Here is an 18,671-nt window from a genome sequence, read left to right as displayed (position 1 = left end):
TCGAAGCAACAACAGATATTTGAAAAATCCGGCGGGATATGCTCTGACCGTTCTACGACTGGTCGTAGCTCTCCTACGACTGGTCGTAGGTCACCTACGACTGGTCGTAGGTTTCCTTCGACTGGTCGTAGGTCCTGTAAACCATCGCTGGACTTCGAGTCGAAGGTTGTACGACTGGTCGAAGATCAGTCGACACTGTTCCTACGACTGGTCGAACAGATTCCAGGACTAGTCGAAGGCTAACAGATTTTATCCGGAATTTGTAACAAACTTACGACTGGTCGAGGAATTTCTTAGACTGGTCGAAGCAAGTCTAGGACTAGTCGAAGAAGGCCTAGGACTAGTCGAAGAACAGACCAATCACATGAAAAATAACATTCGACTTATGTATCCGAAATGACCTACTTCTAAGGTCAACCTATGGTCAAACAAACCTCAATCATGAAGTATGGACATTGAAGCATTAGGAACAAGTGACCTTGAAGTATCAGTCTTGAAGTCTTGATGTAATTGAACTCTTCATGTAACTCAATCTTGAAAGTGGCTTGAGTTTCAGCTTGAGTCTTGAGTTCAGCTTGAGTCTTGTCTTGTGAGCAGTTCTTTCATTCCAGAGTCTTGTCTTGTGAGCAGTTCTTTCATTCAAGATCTTGAGTCTTGTACTTGAGAGCTTTGCTTGTTGTGAGCTTAGCTTGTTTATGAATGTTGATCCTTGAGAGAGCTTCACTTATGCAAGTTATATATAACAGAGTATAATAGTGATTTTGGCACTACAAATTTGACAACAAAGAGGGATAGAAACTATAGCACTTACAAATATATAATTTAAGTGAAGTGAAGTTAAGCTTGTAACTTTTATAGTTTTGTTCTGTTCTTGATTTAATTAAATTTAAATATTATATTTCACATATTTAGAATGCTCATATCTATTCTTTTGTTTCATAAAGAGGGTGGTATTTCATAATAGACGATTTCGAGGCCCTACAGTCATCAGCGAGGTGGCGAACTTGCCACCCAATAAGCAACTGAATATCAGTTGGAATAAGTACGGGCAGCCCATTGGACATAAGTACAATGAATTTACAAGGTGGCTGGGCATTTTATCTAGGAATGGGCGCTTAGCGCCTCTTGATCACGATAGTTGGCATCATGTGCCACTATCTCACAAGAATGAGATTTGGAATGAAGTGAAGGTAATATGAAATCAAAAATTCAATTACTCTTTTTGTATTTTTGTATACTAAGTATAATTGATGATTGATGTATTGCAGATCAAGTGGAATATCGACGAGGAGCGTCGAAATTGGGTAATGAAGTCCATCGGAGCTTCATGGAAGGAGTGGAAGAAGTGGTTAAAAAAAGAACACTACAAGCGATATTTGACTAATGAGGAACGACTAGCTCACTGTCCTGATCGAGTGGAGCCGACGCACTAGAAGTGGCTCGTCACCTATTGGTTAAGTGATGAAGGACAGGTAAAAATTAAACATAAAGAAAAATTATATCCATGTTGGTGTATATTGTTATTTATATTAAAATTTAGTTATTTTACTATGTCACATTGTAGGCCCACACTCAAAGGAATAAAATCAACCGCAGCAAGCATCGTATGGCCCACACTGCCAGCTCAAGGAGCTTTGCTCAAGTGCGTGAAGAAGAGGTAAATTCTTCTTTGATTTCTAAACTTGAAATGCCATCATTCTGTTTTAATATGATTGTTATCAACTCATTTGTTTTTACATGGAAAAAGCGGGCAAAGAATCTTGGTGGAGAGTCTCCTGATCGGGCAACGTTGTTCATAACGACCCATCGGAAGAAAGATGGGAGTGTTGTGAACGAAGTGTCGGCTCATGTTATTGTATGTAGAAATTTATCAATCATTGACATCTCAGCCAATATTTTTCATTAAGTCATGATATTGAACAACTTATTTAATGTGTTTCTACACTACAGGAAATGATTGAGGAGTTACGGGCAACTTAGACTGCTGAGTCCTCTCAGAGTAGCACTGCCCGAGACGATCTCTTATCCCAGATATTGGGACTAGAGCATCCGGGCCGGGTCCGCATGATGGGGTTAGGTCCCACAGCTTCCACGTTATGGGGCACAAGAAATACCATTGCAAAACTCAGGAGGGAGACTGATGAGTTGTGACGACACATGAATGAGCGGGTAGAGCAACTAGTGGAGGAGCGAATGAAAGAACAGATGGCTAAGCATCTATAGCAAATGGAGCAACGGATGACAGAGCGAATAATAGAGCAGATGATGGCACGAATGAGAGATACTATGAACTCATTGGTTGCAACAGACCAAACTAGGTGATGTGTATATATATGCAATCTAGGCCATACAGCTTAGATGAAGGATTTGGCCAAAATCATGTTCTTTTGCAACTTTGGTGCACTCTGTGAAAATCAAGGGTGGGAATTCCCTCCCACTTTGCTATGGCCCACACGTTTTTGGATCAGGCTAACTTTTGGGCCCTAGGGGTTTCATGAGGATGACTCATCTAGTGGACAGTTTGGATTTTGTGCACACATCAACCGGTTCATAGGAGAAAATCTCTCTCTCTCTCTCTCTCTCTCTCTCTACCTGTTCATGAAACAATTTTGGGCATCGATCTCTAGTTATTCTGCACATTCTAAAACTTGTTCGTAATCTACAATTCGAACCTACAGCTATTTGTCATTTTCTGTTTTGTAGAAGAAAAGGGCAATTTTCCTGATTGTGTCCTTTTCCTTATTTATCTTTCAGAACTTTATTTTTTTACCAACATACACACCCCCACACACTCTCACACACCACAGTGATTTTTCACCATAATGGGTACTCAAACCCATGATCTCGTGTTGAAACTCTTGTGAGTCTACCACTAAGGCATGAGCAAGGACCCAACTTTCAGAGCTTATATGACATGATCCTTGTTCATTCTGATGAAGCTTTCTTTTCTTTTTTTTTTCTCTCTTTTTTGTCATGTCAGATTAATTTCATCTGTTCCTGGTTATCATGCAGGTTCCAACCTTAAAAAGTGGGGCCATATGAAACTATGGACCATCCTGCAGGATTGTGTTTTCGACAAAGAATTTTGAGGATCCTCTCTTGTGTATCAGGTATGACCAGCTAACTCTCTTCTTCAATGTAACACTAGTAAAATCTTCAGAAGGAAATACACTACCCATTCTTGGTAATTGCATAACTGATTTTTCTTTTTTGCTTTTAATTTGGAGCATGGGCACCTAAAATTAAGCTCCTGTATTTATATTTTTTACTCTCTTTTTTTTTCTGAAAGTTTGGGGTATTTATAGATTTGTTTTAATGCAGGATTGTGCAATCTCCTATCTCTGAACTTTGTTTTGATCAAAACAGTAGTACTGAACAATCTGCTGTTTGTGCAAGACTTTGTTCTTTTTCTATATGGTAGCTATAGTTGGTGCAATAAATGACGTGATGAGATACTTGCGCAAATGCTTCCTTGCTCCATTGAATTACCAAAATTGGGAGATGCCATAAATGAGCAAAGGGTTGCTCTGTATTCTTCTCTAGAGAAGTGCCTTGTACAGCTAGCAAATAAGGTGTGTTAATCCTCTCTACTCTCCATATAGAGATGCTACCTCATTCAAGTCTTCGCTTCTATAAAAGGTCTATCCACCCACCATGGTGTATTTGTTTTATCCGTATGTGGTCCATTTGGACGGTTCGTTTTTGAGTTAGCTTTATGCCACTTTGTAAAAGAAGCCGGGTAACAGCTTAGTGGCATTTAATTTCTGTGTTAATCCTCTAGCAGTGTGCTTGTTACTTGTTTTTTGTCGAAGCGAATGCTTTTTTGAATTTGAATGAAATAAAGGTCCTGCTTCCCACCTAAATGTAACTAAATGGCAATTTTGCCTACTACGCATTTAATGTCTAACAAAAGAAATGCTACATCTAAGCTAGCTTAAGTTATTTCTTCTAGTTAATTGAATTTTGAGAACAGTAGCTCTCAAACTATAGTTAACCTGTCTTTTATTCTCTAGTTTGTGATTGCTGTAGATGATGAAAATGGTGATGAAGAAGGAGATCTTATCATGGCAGCATCTCTTGCAAGTTCTCAGGCTCTGGCTTTTATGATTAGGCATGGCTCAGGAATTGTATCTGTTGGGATGAAGCAAGAGGATCTGGAGAGGCTAAGCCTTCCTTTGATGTCAACTGGCAGTGAGAATGAGGATCCATCCGCCGTAACTTACACAGTGACAGTGGTATGGAGTTCTCAATGCCTCTTGGGTCATTTCAGTTTTATCTTGTTCTGCTCATCGATAAGAGTAGTATTTAGCATGGGATCAGAAAGAACTAAAACCATGCGTACAATGTTCATCGAGAAATTGCTGGGCTCAACAAACCGTACATGTGGGGCCCACCGTTTGGTGGTGCAAACCATTATATGATAGGCCCAATGCGGACACATTGCAAAAAGATCATGTCCCTTGATTATCCATTTATAGTCCACTAACAATGGATGACTGGGAAGATATGGGAGCACAAATCAATCAATAGGGGGAGGTCCACTAGATAAATGACTTAGATTATCAAAAGGTGGGATGCTCGAATACCATTTCTGGGTTGAACAGAAACACGGTGTGTGTTGGTCTTCTAGCATCTTATGTCAATAGTAAAAGAGCAAGAAGCTTCAATATAGACTTCTGGTTTATGCAGAATTTTCACTTTGCTGCCATTATCAGGATTTGAAAACCGGGGCATCTACTGGAGTGTCAGCCTCGGATAGGGCGAAGACTATTCTTGCTCTTTCGTCTCCAGATTCTAAGCCGCAAGATTTCAGAAGACCAGGCCATGTATTTCCACTCAAGTATAGAAATGGTGGTGTTCTAAAGAGAGCTGGTCACACTGAAGCTTCAGCGGATTTAGTTTCACTTGCTGGCTTGCGGCCTATATCTGTTCTTTCTGCAATTCTTGATGCTGAGGATGGCTCTATGGCCCGATTACCCGCTTTAAGAAAGATAGCCAAGGAGAACAGCATACCAATCATCTCAATCTTGGATCTCATCCGGTGAGTTAGAAATAAGATATTGGGCTGAATTTTTCATGTGATTTTTACATTAAGACAAAGTGATGTTGGCGATCTACCCTTGACCACATTCAAGATCAGGTATCAGAACCTGGATGTATCTTCTCTTCTATTTTTTTTTTCAATAGATGAAAATTGATGATGTCGTTGCAAGTTCTCTTATTAGGAAAGCCTGTGAAATAGAACTCTTAGGACTGTAAAAACCAACTAAAGAGTGTAAATCAAACTTGATTTCTATAAAGCAAGGGAAATATTGTGTAGAGAAATATTAAAACTAACAACCAAACATGGGTTTTATTGTCCTTGTAAAGTGTTTGTTCTCACGCCTTTTTTTTTTCCTGTCAACACAGATTGGGCTCCTTTTCTTCATCTCAGGATTTTGGGGGACGTTCCCTGTCTTCCAGGCTATCTTCACCTTCCCTCAAGAGCGTGCAATGCTGACAAAAGAGAGGTCTTCAGGCATGTACAGGCACTCCTCTTACTTGATGTGGAGGATGGTTAGTGACATGCCAATGCTAAAAAACAGAAGAATTCCACATGTTGAGAAAATTAAATAATAACCTCCAGTGAGTATTTTAAGACTGATCATGCTCTTCTTTCTAAGCTAATGATATTCATCATAATTTAGTTTTCTGTTTTCCTTTTTACAGGATTGATGGTAACTCATGGAAATGATGCTCCGATCCGAGAGAAAATAGTCACGTGGAAGGGGACCTTACTGAATGTGGAAGGCTATGTGGTAGTTTGTTTGTTTTGAAAACTTTAAATTGACCATTAATTGTCTTGTTGATTGTTGTCTTGATGGATGTTAAATGGGTGAAACATGCACAGATTCAATCATTGGTTGATTATAATATTGTTAGCTTTTGTTGACAGAAACTAGATTTAGCCTCGATTATTGATAAATGATGTTAAAAACTGAACTTAGCCTCGGTTGATGCCAATAAAGGCTAAATCTATCTTTAGTCTCAGTTTTGCCTCAATTACCTAAACTGAGACTACAACTCCCATGGTTAAAGGCTTTAGCCTCGGTTGTTGAGAACCGAGGTTAAAAATAGATTTAACTTCAATTGGAAGCAACTGAGGCTAAAATTTAGATTTAGTCTCAGTTGGAAACAATGGAGGCTAAAATTTTGATTTAGCCTCATTTCGAGAAAACTGAAGCTAAAAAGGTTCTTTTAGCCTCACTTGAAGAACTGAGGCTATAAAAGTCATTTTAGCCTCGGTTGCTAAAACTGAGGCTAAAACCTTTAGCCACGGGGGTTTCAACCTCGGTTTGGATAACTAAGGCAAAACTGAGGCTAAAGGCTTTAGCCTCAGTTTTTAACCTTTTTAGCCTCAATTTTGAAATGAGGCTAAAGCCCCCTTTTCTTGTAGTGAGACGCTGCCACCACTCGGACAATCGTAACCCCATGCCAAGAAAACCGTGGAAGGAGGGAAGCTGCTGATCGGCCCACAAGGCTGGTATGAAGAGATCTGGGCCGTTCAAATCCTAAGAACACCCCTTCCAGTCCATTCCGACGAAAGAGGAGTCGGGCAGAGCGGAGAAGTCATACACGCGTCTTTCGTCTTTTGCTCCAAACACTTCTAGAGAGATGTTTTGCAAAGAAATGGTAAAGATCATCCAGACCACCAATTTTAGGGGCCAGAGATCGTTGGACATCAAATCAGGACCGTCCAAGAAGATCTGTTTGGGTAGAACATGATCATGGCCCAATCTGCCCTTAAAACAGAGCCATCCATCAAGCTAACGCTGGACAGTTGGCGATGGTTCAGACAGGTAGTTTAGACGATATGGCCCACTTAGAGATCACAACAGGAGAATGGAAATCAAAAGAGAGGAAGAAACCAAATGCCAAAGAACGGGCCACATCACGCTGCTGATACACACCCCTGTGAGATAGGAACTGCGTAGGGAAAACGCCTCCTCATCCCTTGCTACGTAAGCAGATTTGCACCGGGGCATGCGCGGAAGAGTATGAAGACTCTTTCCACCTATAAAAGCCACTCGTCCAACAGTGGGAGAGGAAAAAGGAAAAACAAGAAGGAAAGAAAGAGAGAAAGAAAACGAGAGAAGGAAAGAAAAGGAGAAGAAGAATGAAGCCTGTAACAGAAAAGAAGAGGAGGACGGTTGCTCGAAGCAAACAACTCACCAAGTATTGAGTTGAAACATCAGGTACGCCATGGCCAACCTATCCATCCCATACTCCTTCTCTCCCTTCTCTGTCAATGCTTCGATCTAGAAATCGAGCCAAGAAGACCAACTAGTCAAACTTAACCATCTAAATTCTTAAATACTAGATTAAGGGCCTAATCCTTCAACGCACACCCACATTCAAGGGAGGAACAACACTAGAGGTGAGGGACTTCTTTAAGCTTACATTGATTTAAGTTGATATATTTTTATTCCGCCTTTTATATGCCCTGTTATCATACTATCATGATTCTCTTCTTGAAATTGTTTTATTTACCACCAATGATTATTTATCCTTTGGGAATGATGGTTAAGGCCTGAGTTTAATTATGTGTATCTTTATTTATGTGGGGTGATAGATGCAAGCCTTGCCCTTGCCTTTACCAATTTTGTTGAGTTAACCCTTGCTACTCTTCTGTTTATTGAGTTAGTCATTGCCACTCTTCTCCTTGTTGAGTTAGTCATTGCTACTCTCCTCTTTGTTGAGTTAGCTATTGTCACTCTCCTCTTTGTTGAGTTAGCCATTATTATTCTCCTCTTTATTTTGTTAGCCTTGCACTATTTACCTCTATGGCTTATGTGCCTTAGATTTCTAAAACTCCCATAATTCAATTTATTATTCTATCAGTGCAAGTAATGTGTTAAGAGGTATCACAACTAATGATTCAATATTTAATCATGTACGTAATGCGCTCTGGGTAGAGGCTCTCTTGGTCGATACATAATTTCATGGGTTTTGGGTAGTGGTGCACAAATTGATGTAATTAATTTATAATGTGTGTTACATCACTTCCGAGATTGAATGTCGCAAATAGTCGCTCCATGAACAAATTGTGTCATGTAATTCATCTGACTCATGTGTTGTGTTGCCTTGAGGTATTCATGTAAATCCATGGTAGCGTTCGACATGTCGGTGAATCTCCGTAGTGTGAGAATGTGGGGCGATCCGGAGTTTATATAAATCATATTTCACATTGTAACGATCACTATGTATGATGAGCTGCACATACTTTGCTAGGCATGCATCTCATGTAGGTTGTTCGTGCATGCTGATACCCCTCATAGTAGTGGAGTACGAGACATATCAAAACCCTTACATTACTTTTATGAATATCTTGAATTATTGTTAATCTTAAAGGATAACCATCATTGTGAATAAGGCGTTGACCCTCTCCAACCGTACGGATAATGCATGTGACTTACAGGTTGTGGACCCAGAAGATCAATTACCGATAGAAGATCTTGCTGAATAGAATAGGAACATAGTTTATGATTTTTTTTATTTATGCTTCCGCTATACAACTCATAACCTTGCAACAAGCTTCCATTGTGAGAGCATTTGACAATTTATTTAATTATAGAATGAGAAATGCAGCTAATTTTATTCTTGTAAATGATTACCATTACAAATGTATCTGGATGTGATCTAGATAAGAAAAATCTCAAGGTTAACCCTCAAGACATCCACTTCTTACATTATTAACACTCGATTTCCTCGAGCACGAGTATAAACTCTGGCCGTGAAAATTTAGAATGTTACACTTTTAGTGTATAAATTATTTAAGACATATATTTAGGGCAAATAATGTATTCCAAAACAACTATCTCTCACAGGATGGTAACATGAACGACTTTCATGAAACTAATTCAAGTACAACACATGCTAAATAATTTAAGATCAAAGCAAAGTATTTTTTAGCAATAAATTAATAGTAAAAAAATAAAGTAAAATACATATGAAAATTTAATAATTCATATAAACTATCCCAAAAAATTAAAATTATACCATTGGTGTGATTTCAGCAATTTTGGACAATATAATATAAGTTTTCACATAGTTTTTTATCCGACACTTGAATTTTTTGTGCAAATCAGTCCCTGACCTAATTAGAATCATAAATTTAATATTTAAAACCTTGGATTCTAGAGAATTAAGAAAAAAACTTTCTTGAATTTAAAGGACAAGATGAAAGTAGAGAAAATTCCAAACAGACAAAGTTTCCTTACACCACTTGTCAAATTGATATAAAATCACAATTCTTAACAAAACAATGTATACGATGCTTGAAATCGCATAATTTAAGGAATTGGGTGAGAAAATAATTCAATAAAATAAAAAGTTAAGTGGAAATCCTAATTTTACCATTAAAATCTCGTATAGTTCTTGTAACAAAAGGAAAAAATTATATTTTCTTAGATTTGGGTGAGAATTCATAAAAGCAATGCAATCGGGTATGGAAAGTCGGGTAGTTTTGGAAATCAGGGCTAAGATAAATAAATTAAATTAAAAATTCATGTGAGAATCACTCGCCTTTGATCTAGATGAATCAAAGAAGAAAAGCAAGGAAGAAACCCATAGCTTGAAAGCTCCACCTTCTCTCTCTCTCTCTCTCTCTTACTTTTCTCTCTTCAAAGCACAAGATCATATCTCCTTATGGAACTCTCCTTCCTATGCTCATCTTATTTCAATTACTCCTATTTCTAGCTTCCTTGATTCTCAAGTAATCTAAAATTAGAAATAATCCTACTCAAGGTGGAAACACAATTCTTTTCAAAAAATCTAAAATTTAAAAACTATTTCCCACTAAACATTCTCTCATTAGACTTTCATTTTCCACTACACCTTTCTATGTAGAATTGTATCCCACTTACACCTCTCTCTCTTACCATAAAAGCAAGGGACATCCTTGTTTAAGTCATATGGCCAGGAACGTCCCACCTATTAGTGCACTTATCTTATGCACTTATTTGTCAATCATGTGAATCCATATGTCGGTGTGTTGGTTGAGCCCTTGGAAGTTAGAGACCGAAGACACATGAGGACTTGGATCATCAAGGATGTGAAGAACATATATATTAAGGTGCCTTGGTGAGCCTAACATTAGACCCAAAACAACCTAAGCCTATAGGTGATCGTTTCATAATAGTAAACCTTCATTTGACCATCACACAGCCTTAAGAGCTCATTTAGAACATGCTTAGTTCAGCTATAGAGGTCCTGAGTTGCTGGATAACAAAATACAAATTAAACTAGTCAACTCTTCAATGAGTTCGATCTATCACGCCCCAAAATTGGGAACCAGGCTCACAAAATTCCTAGTAGCCAAATATGGTGCCGACAGCCTCCGTAGTAGCCCATTCTTGGGTCCCAGCTCTAATATGCGAGGTTCCAATCTTGGGATCGTACAATGAGAATTTTCAGGGTGATTTTTTTGTAAAGGAGCATAACCTCAAGTGTACCCAAGTCACAAAACATCATCACAACATATCCACTAATATAATCTTTGAGTACAATGTTAGAAAGGGAAATACAAGATATAACAAAACTCTAAAAGATCATGCATATGCTCCTTCCTCAATGCTGCTACGGTCTAGCATAACCTGCACATAACGAACGTGCATAATCTTACTACGAAGCTTAGAGAGTGCGTTTGTGTGTGTGTAATGCATGTGTCAAGCATACAAATGTCAGAGTATGCAAAAATAATGGAGGGATAAACTGGCAAGTCCATAAATGATGTTATCTATATCAAGGCTATGTAATTCAAGGCCTACATGGTCGAATGTCATATACTAGAGATGTAATACAAATATGCTAATCTTCAACTAGTCCACATATCAAAACATTTGTCTCTAGAAACATCACCAGGGTCTAGTACACTCCAACATTGGTTGTCGCCCATTATGCACACGACCAAGTGAGTGGGAAAGACCTCACTATCCATTTCATTAGTGGTATGCCAATGCCTACCTAGCTCGCAGATAGCGGATCCATTTATGAGTTGGTTAAACTCAACTTAGCTTACAACTCCCTACCTTTGAGCGGATAAGGTGACACCCCTTTTCAACCGACCACGACATAGAGCTCTCAGAAGACAACCTTCTGGACAAAGAAGACTCCTCTAATGACTACTTTCTGATTAATGAATTAAGGATTAATGAGGTAGTGATGAGGAACAACCTCGTGTTCCAACACAATTTAAGTCATGCTAAAGATTAGACCTCAGAAACATCCAAAGATAAAGGAAGATCAGTCAATTATCTCACACCAATCTTCAACTGATTGCATCATTCAATAGTAACCAAACAAGGAATGGTCGAAATCATAGTCACAACAATAATGTACGTTATGTAAAGCAATATTTAAATGGTCAACAAGCACAACAAATGCATGCAAAAAAATAAAATATTAAATAAAGAACTGGTCATATGATTAAAAGAAATTTTTCATAAAATCATATGGTAATTAAACAACTAGGTATCCTACAAAATTAAGTTAGGAAAATTAGATTGATTGATGAGTCATGTGTGTATGTGTGTAATAGTAAAGCTCCATTTTGTTCGCTATAAAGTCATCTCTTAAACTAATGGTAAGGAGTCAAAGCTATTCAAAAGAATGATCTTAAGAGAAGAACTTCAAGCACAAGTCTAGTCATCTTCATGGTGCACAATGAATCTTTTGTTATCATCCCTTAGATTTGGCCGCTTTCCAAACATAAGGTCTAAACACCACATCCTAACTAAAGCACAAAAATTTTGAGTAAGAGGAAGAAGGCAAGCAATGCACATGAGGAGGGCAGAGCAAATAAGATGCAGGAGAGTTTTTATAATGATACTTAAAAGTCTCAGCCGTCGATAGTTACACCTACATTTAGTGCAGGGAGTTTGACAAGTAATTTCTGACATAAAGAGTGGTGAATGACGATCGGGGAAGCAATCAGGCGTCACCAAGTGGTAGGCGGCAATGCAAATTTCCTTCCCTGAGGTACAACATACCTTTACATTCTACGAATATGAAGAGACGTGAGGGGACAATGTTGTAATGCCTCGGATTTCATGGGCCGAGTAAATACTCGACTCCCAATATCCCAGGTGTTGCTTATGCTTTGCAGAAGCAAGTTCTATAATTTATTTTATTTGGCATGTGAGCATTCGAGAGATTTACAATGGACTATGTGACGTACCCGAGATTGAATGCAAATTTTAACTCAAAATACAACGAATAAGAAAATGTATATATCTAGTGTACGAGACTACATTCCAGCAAAAATACATATAGTTTCAAAATAAAAAGATGTATTGGCCCAAAATCTCATCACTGCCCCTAACGCGACATACAACGGCCTGCCCAACAACTAGAAGTATAAGAGCTCCTCCTCTGAGTCCACGAACGCTGTCTCCAATGCGTTAGACTCATGGTCCCTATATTTATGATAGGTTCTGGTTAGTATTTTAAAACATCGTCCTAGAGTGAGAGTGAGTGATAAACTCAGTGGTTCCATTAATATCAAGTTATGCATGTTATGAATTCCACAAGCACGATCAATGATAAAACAAATTAAACACCCAGTTCCTATATACTCTTATTAATACATGTGTATGCTATCATGAGATGATGCATGCCCTCACAATCCAACACTCCCTCATCACGCGACTACAACGCAAAAGTCATCATAGCCTAAACTAATGCAACGCGATGAAGGTTCATTTTAGCTAAGTAATTAATTTATCTCATTCATCCAACAAAATTGGGGAAGCTAAAAAACCTCCAGTCAGTCAATGGCCATATCCAGATTGCTAGGCCCAAGGTGGCCATAGCGGTTTTTTACCTACGATCCTTAATCAGTATTAGGGTTTACCACGCAGATGATAACTCCCCAATCAATGTGAGGCTAAAACTAGCCCGACTGATTACTTAGGACCAGGATGACACAGCCCAGAAGTACAGTGTTAAGCCGTCCATTGACGGGTGAAGCACGGCCACAAATGATGTAAGGGTCGTCACCCAAACACAATTGTGGAATGGTCACGGCATCATTACAGTTTGATATATTAGGCTCATAGCCTTATTGGTTGTTCATTGGTTACTATGGTGAGGCTCGTCACCCCAACATATGCCTACAACATAGACACAATGTCCCATACCACCATGCCCAACTCATGAGACATGAGGATCGTATCACTAACAGTTATTAGTAAGCCTCTCTAGGTTGTGAGGGTGCTCCAAATTCAAGCGGGTGTGATCATACATGGTGGACACACATTGATGGTCAGTTAGTAGAATAGTTCGGTTGACTCGGTAAACCTCGACGTGACCGGCACTAGGTGCAAGCATCCTGTGTAGTCCAACTACTGTCGGTTGTCCGCATTCTGCCCGGGTCAATCGGGCTAATTTATGGCGGCCGACTCAATTATGGTTTCCCTTATAAATTTATGGTTTGCCAGCTAACTCAATTAACCAAATAGCCACAATTAATTAATATACTAATAAATTAATTATTACAGTTACAGGAAAGTATATAAATAGCAAATCAGGAAAATTCTACTTTGTCTGGGCATTTTTTCGAACATGTCGGTGAATAATAGGAAGCATGAGCAATAAATCTAGTAATTTCAACTTATTCTAGCATCCAACTGAATGTTCAAGTTACATTACATGTGATTAGCAATTTATGGAAGGCAAATGGCCATACAAGTATGCACTGGTTAGCATGCAATCATTTATTCACTATATAAATCATTAATCATGACACGGGGTTCGATTAACGGCAACCTAAGAGTAATGGTTTGTACCTTGGGTAGGTTCATCGAATGCGGACTTGCTCCAAGGCTAGGGCTTTGTGGGATGGTTCACCGATGCCCTACATTTGTATGATTAACTTGTAAGGATTCATGCAAGCCCTTTGAAGACTCAAATTTACCTCTAATCGTCATTTGGGCAACTACGGTGGTGCGGTGTGGTGCGGTCGTGACTACACTGCTAGCTAATAGGGATAAGGCATGTCTCCTCCAATCAACCCCTCTCTCACATCTCCTTCCTCTCTTCTCTTCTCTTCTCTCTTCTCTCTCTCTCTCTCTCTAGTTGTAATAGAAATTTTTGTATGGGAGTGAAATGGTGAAAATAGGGGGGTTATTTATAATTCCAGAATGTGCACAAATAGCCTCGGTGCCCCTTTTTCCATTAAATTTGCCCTAGGGGCAAGGGTTTTCAACTTACAGAGTCTTCCGAGGGCCCACTAGCATATCTACTGAAAGGATGAGCTCTAGATGTCCTAGAGAGGGGGGGTGAATAGGACAATGCTAAATATTTTGATACAATGTAGAATAATAAATCATTTAAATACAATTACGCAAAGTATTGAATTCTTAATATCAAATAGTTCGTAGGACAACCTTTAACCTAAAATAATTTAGGTAGGACAACCTTATTTCACGATATCTTTAAAATCTAAATAAACTACAACATATTCACAAATAACAATAACCAATCACTACAATGCATAAAAGAATTATAGTGATTCGGTGCCTCAATGCAACCTACTCCACTCCCAAAATTACTACACTCGTAATTTTAGCTTTCACTATTTCAAGGTTTTCCAGGGTCACCTTAACAACCTGATACAGTTATTGTGATTTTCACAAGCGATCACAATTAAACCTACTTTGTGATTTTCACAGGGTCACCACAAATAAACCCGCTGAGATTTTCGGGTTATCTCAGAAAAAACTAAAACTGAAATAACTGAAAAGACAGTACTTATCTTCGATTCGCGAGTCGAAGTCGTAGTTATAGCTTGAATACATCAATCTTCTTCTTAGGATGTAGGTGGAGCCTTTGTATAAGTTCAACCCAAAAGGAAATAAAGGGATTTAATGCATTTTTAATAAAATGAATGATGCCCTATTGCTGCAAATTCGATTCTCCTTTTTCTCAAAGTAGAGTATGGATTATTCTATTAAAATAGATTAATCTAACTTGAGAAGGAGAATAGAATTAGCTAAAACAATAATAAGAATTACAACTCAAATAACTTAAGGAGGCTTGAACTTTCTCTCTTTGCAATACAATATGAATCTATCAATTTTCATGTTTTTAAAGAGTAAGAAAGAGCTTCTATTTATAGCCCAGGATTTGTGCAGTTCGGCTAGTCAGAGGGTCGGTTCGACTGCCCGAATTTCAAAGATCGCATTCCAATGAAACTCGGATTTTACAGGATAATATCTTTTAAAAATTCGGCTGGCTTAAACCCAAGTTCGGCTGGCCAAAGACCAAGTTTAGCTGGCCAATTAGCCTAAAAACCAATTTTTGTTCCATTGCTAAAAACTTGACCGAACTCACGTTGGGCTGACCGAAGGTATGTTTGGCTGGCCAAACCTACCACAAAAAGATCTTTTCAGATCTGACTTTTTGACCGAATATTATAGGGTTGGCCTAATCAGTTAGGCTGACCGAACCAGACGTCAGGCTAGCCTAACTTAAGTGTATTTAAAATGAAATATGATTATAGTCATGCATGTGTGAAATACACCTAAACTATGGTCAAACTAGGTTTGTATCACCTGAAGGTTGACTCATACGAAGTGTTCTGAACTTCAAATCATGAATGATCTTGCCTTGAGATATTGAGTCTTCTTTCTAGATGCTTGATCGAGTTGATAACTTATCTTTAATCGAGCTTGCAATCTTAACAGGACTACAAAATTTGACAAACTATAATGTGCTTCAAGTATAAGCACTTACAATCTCCCCTTTTGTCAAAATCGTGACAAAACTCACTCATACAATAATACAACTCAACACAACATATTACAACGTCTTAATAACACAAATCATTTGAGTCGACCAAGACTAGCTTGTTGAATCTTGATACACCCCCTGAGATCATGCATATGAATCACTCCCCCTGAGCACTTAGTCATATCTGTAAAAAAATAAAATTCCATAGAGTGTGTGCATGCAAATATGTGTGCTCATAAATGTAATGATGATGATGATCATATCCATATCCACATATATATAAAATTCTCTCCTTTTTTGTCAGAAGTTGACAAAGGAAGAAGCAATTAATGAAGCACAGTAGGATATAAGGGAGTAATTGACATAAGATATAAGATGCATAACATAACTATAGTATAGTATCCAAAAGTATGTCAAGCAAGAATGAAAATATGTCTAAAGTTATTACAGACTAAGATTTTAAACAAATATATCAGTCAAAAGTAGAGGAGGATGGTGCAGGCATGTCAGGGTCATTAATCTTCAGACTCCTATTGAAATGATGAAAGTACCTTTTCATTACATCATTTGTTGTTTCTGAGTTTGGAGTAATGTTTCCTGAAAAACATGTAAGTTGTTCACCTTCTTCTCTAAACTCTTTAACCTCTCTAAGAATTGCGAAGGTTGGAAATCGGAGTCACTGATATCATTAGATTCTTCCAGGTCAGCAAAGATGTCATCCATATTGACATCTTCTTTAGGAACAGCTTCCTGATCACCTCGTTGCTCAGGCCTTAATTCAAGTTGCATCATATTTAGATTAGCATTACCAAACGGGAGCTTGGACTCCAGTGTTTCAGTTGTAGGAATTTGAACATTATACTGCAATGCAATGGGAGTCATGAGGTATGCAAAAGGAATAGAACCATGACAAGGGTGAAGACAGTACTAAATGATCAGGTAGGTGATTAATGATGGAAGACAGATAAGAATACCAGAAATGACTAAATGTAGAATACGCATCATATAGGGAGTAAAATCAGTCTTATTCCCACCAGGAGGATAAACATTTGAAGTGAAAATACGATGCAAGACGCAGTATTTTGGAAGAAGGTTGAAGGTGGAGAGTGAGTTATGGTTACACCAAGTTGCATTAAAACTACATAACTCCCGAGTGAGAGAATTTCTTTCCGTTGGATACATATCTTCAAAGAGTGGTGGAATAGAGTTCCATCTTCCGCCGTATTAATGTCTAAGATAGACGATATGATGGAGGGAGTAATGGTGACTGTATCTTCCACAAACTGAATAGAAAAAGTTAATTGTTCCGAGGACACGTCAGAAATGGATGCATACATCCCTTATGCGATAGACCGGTAAGATGCACCACCCCATGCAAAAATCTTCTCCCATCCTACTTTAGATAGGATTTCAACAAGGCCAAAATGGGCAATGTGATTTGTATTCATGATGCGCTCAATGATAATGTTATGGGTACAAAAATCCTGTACATTTTTTAAAAATCGGATAGTGCGCACAACACACTTAATGGACTGAGAGGAAGAACCAGACTGTGGACGTCACACAGTACGCTTAGTTTGAGTTCCACAAAATGACTAGATATTACAAAAGAAATATCAACAAATAGATTGAATGATCTAAATCACATTTTCTATCAAAAACCCAACAAAAGAGAGTTCTAGATTCAAAGAAGATGATGAAATCTTCAATAATGCATGACTAGGAACTTAAATTTAGAAGGAAATTAAAAAAGATTCACTTACAAGAAGTTTAGATTGATGGGTTGGCCGAGGAAAGCATTGGCAAGCGAAAGAAGATGAAAACGAAATGAGGGTTTTGAAAAAAAATCCCAAATAACCCAAATTGCGCTCGGTTCGACTAGCCCAAGTGCGGTCCTCCGCTGGCTGAACTGGTCGGTCAGCTATGGGTTGGCCGAAAAAAAAATTGAAAAAAGAAAAAAATGATATGAATGAATATTATTCTATTAAAGCAATTAACAATGTAAAACAATAAATTGTAATATAGAATGATTAAATTAAGGAATATAGCATAATCCAATACCATTTTAAAATTTTAAAAATTGACATTATCAAGAGGTTTTGTCAGATTATCTGCAAGCTGTTTTTCAATATTGATATATTCAAGCATAACAATCTTGCTTTCAACTAATTCTCTGATATAGTGATATCGAATATCAATGTGCTTAGTTCGAGAATGTTGAATGAATTTTTTGGATATATTTGTCGCACTAGTATTATCACAATACAAATGCATTGTTTCTTGATCAATCCCATAGTCTGCTAACACCTTTTCATCCACATTAATTATGTGCATGCATTTCCTGCCATAATATATTCAACTTCTGCAGTGGATAATGATACTGAGTTTTGCTTCTTGCTTATTTAGGAGACAAAACAATTTCCAATGTAGAAACATCCACCACTTGTAAATTTTCTATCATCCACATTACCTGCCCAATTAGCATCAGTATATCCAACAATATGTAAAGACATATCATGAGGATACCATAAACCCAGATTAACTATACTGGCAACATATCTGATTATTTTTTTAATGGCAGCCAGATGAGATTCTTTAGGGTTAGATTGATATCTAGCTCATACACCTACGCCAAAGGAGATATCAGGCCTGCTAGCAGTTAAATATAAGAGACTTCCAATCATACAATGGTGAAGACAAGGATCAATGCTTTTACGTGAGTCATCTTTAAATAACTTGAGTGTTATAGCCATGGGAGTTGGAAAGTTTTTACCGTTCTCAAACCTAAATTTCTTTACTAAATTTATCGCCTACTTGGTTTGAGATATGAATATCCCATCTTCAAGTTGTTTCACTTGAAGACCAAGAAAATAGTTCAGTTCTCCAACCATGCTCATCTC

The 18,671-nt window shown here is 38.0% G+C and overlaps 1 protein-coding gene and 1 long non-coding RNA gene across 2 annotated transcripts; both read left to right on the top strand.

Moving 5' to 3' along the window:
• Positions 1–961: 961 nt before the first annotated feature.
• Positions 962–2,310, top strand: LOC131252532 (uncharacterized). The gene is made up of 5 exons (XR_009174528.1): positions 962–1,190; positions 1,269–1,472; positions 1,565–1,657; positions 1,748–1,855; positions 1,951–2,310. It is a non-coding gene; the product is annotated as an uncharacterized LOC131252532 (long non-coding RNA).
• A 1,154-nt stretch (positions 2,311–3,464) lies between these two features.
• On the top strand, positions 3,465–5,500 carry LOC131247754 (monofunctional riboflavin biosynthesis protein RIBA 3, chloroplastic-like). Its single transcript, XM_058247744.1, has 4 exons — positions 3,465–3,572; positions 4,014–4,235; positions 4,716–5,041; positions 5,410–5,500. Exons 1-4 carry the CDS (start codon positions 3,465–3,467, stop codon positions 5,498–5,500), a joined length of 747 nt encoding a protein of 248 aa, XP_058103727.1.
• The last annotated feature ends 13,171 nt before the right edge of the window (positions 5,501–18,671 follow it).

The sequence above is a fragment of the Magnolia sinica genome, chromosome 1 (genome assembly GCF_029962835.1).
Source record: "Magnolia sinica isolate HGM2019 chromosome 1, MsV1, whole genome shotgun sequence".
Classification (NCBI taxonomy): Eukaryota; Viridiplantae; Streptophyta; class Magnoliopsida; order Magnoliales; family Magnoliaceae; genus Magnolia; species Magnolia sinica.
Note: the sequence above shows the minus strand (reverse complement) of the source record. Positions and strands in the feature narration are given on the sequence as shown.

What these genes read in the sequence shown, in the direction of transcription:
- LOC131247754 (XM_058247744.1), top strand. Translation starts at nt 3,465, where the DNA reads ATGCTTCCTTGCTCCATTGAATTACCAAAATTGGGAGATGCCATAAAT. An exon ending in TTGTACAGCTAGCAAATAAG is followed by an intron (nt 3,573 to 4,013) that starts GTGTGTTAATCC and finishes TTTATTCTCTAG; the next exon opens with TTTGTGATTGCTGTAGATGA. An exon ending in TAACTTACACAGTGACAGTG is followed by an intron (nt 4,236 to 4,715) that starts GTATGGAGTTCT and finishes TGCCATTATCAG; the next exon opens with GATTTGAAAACCGGGGCATC.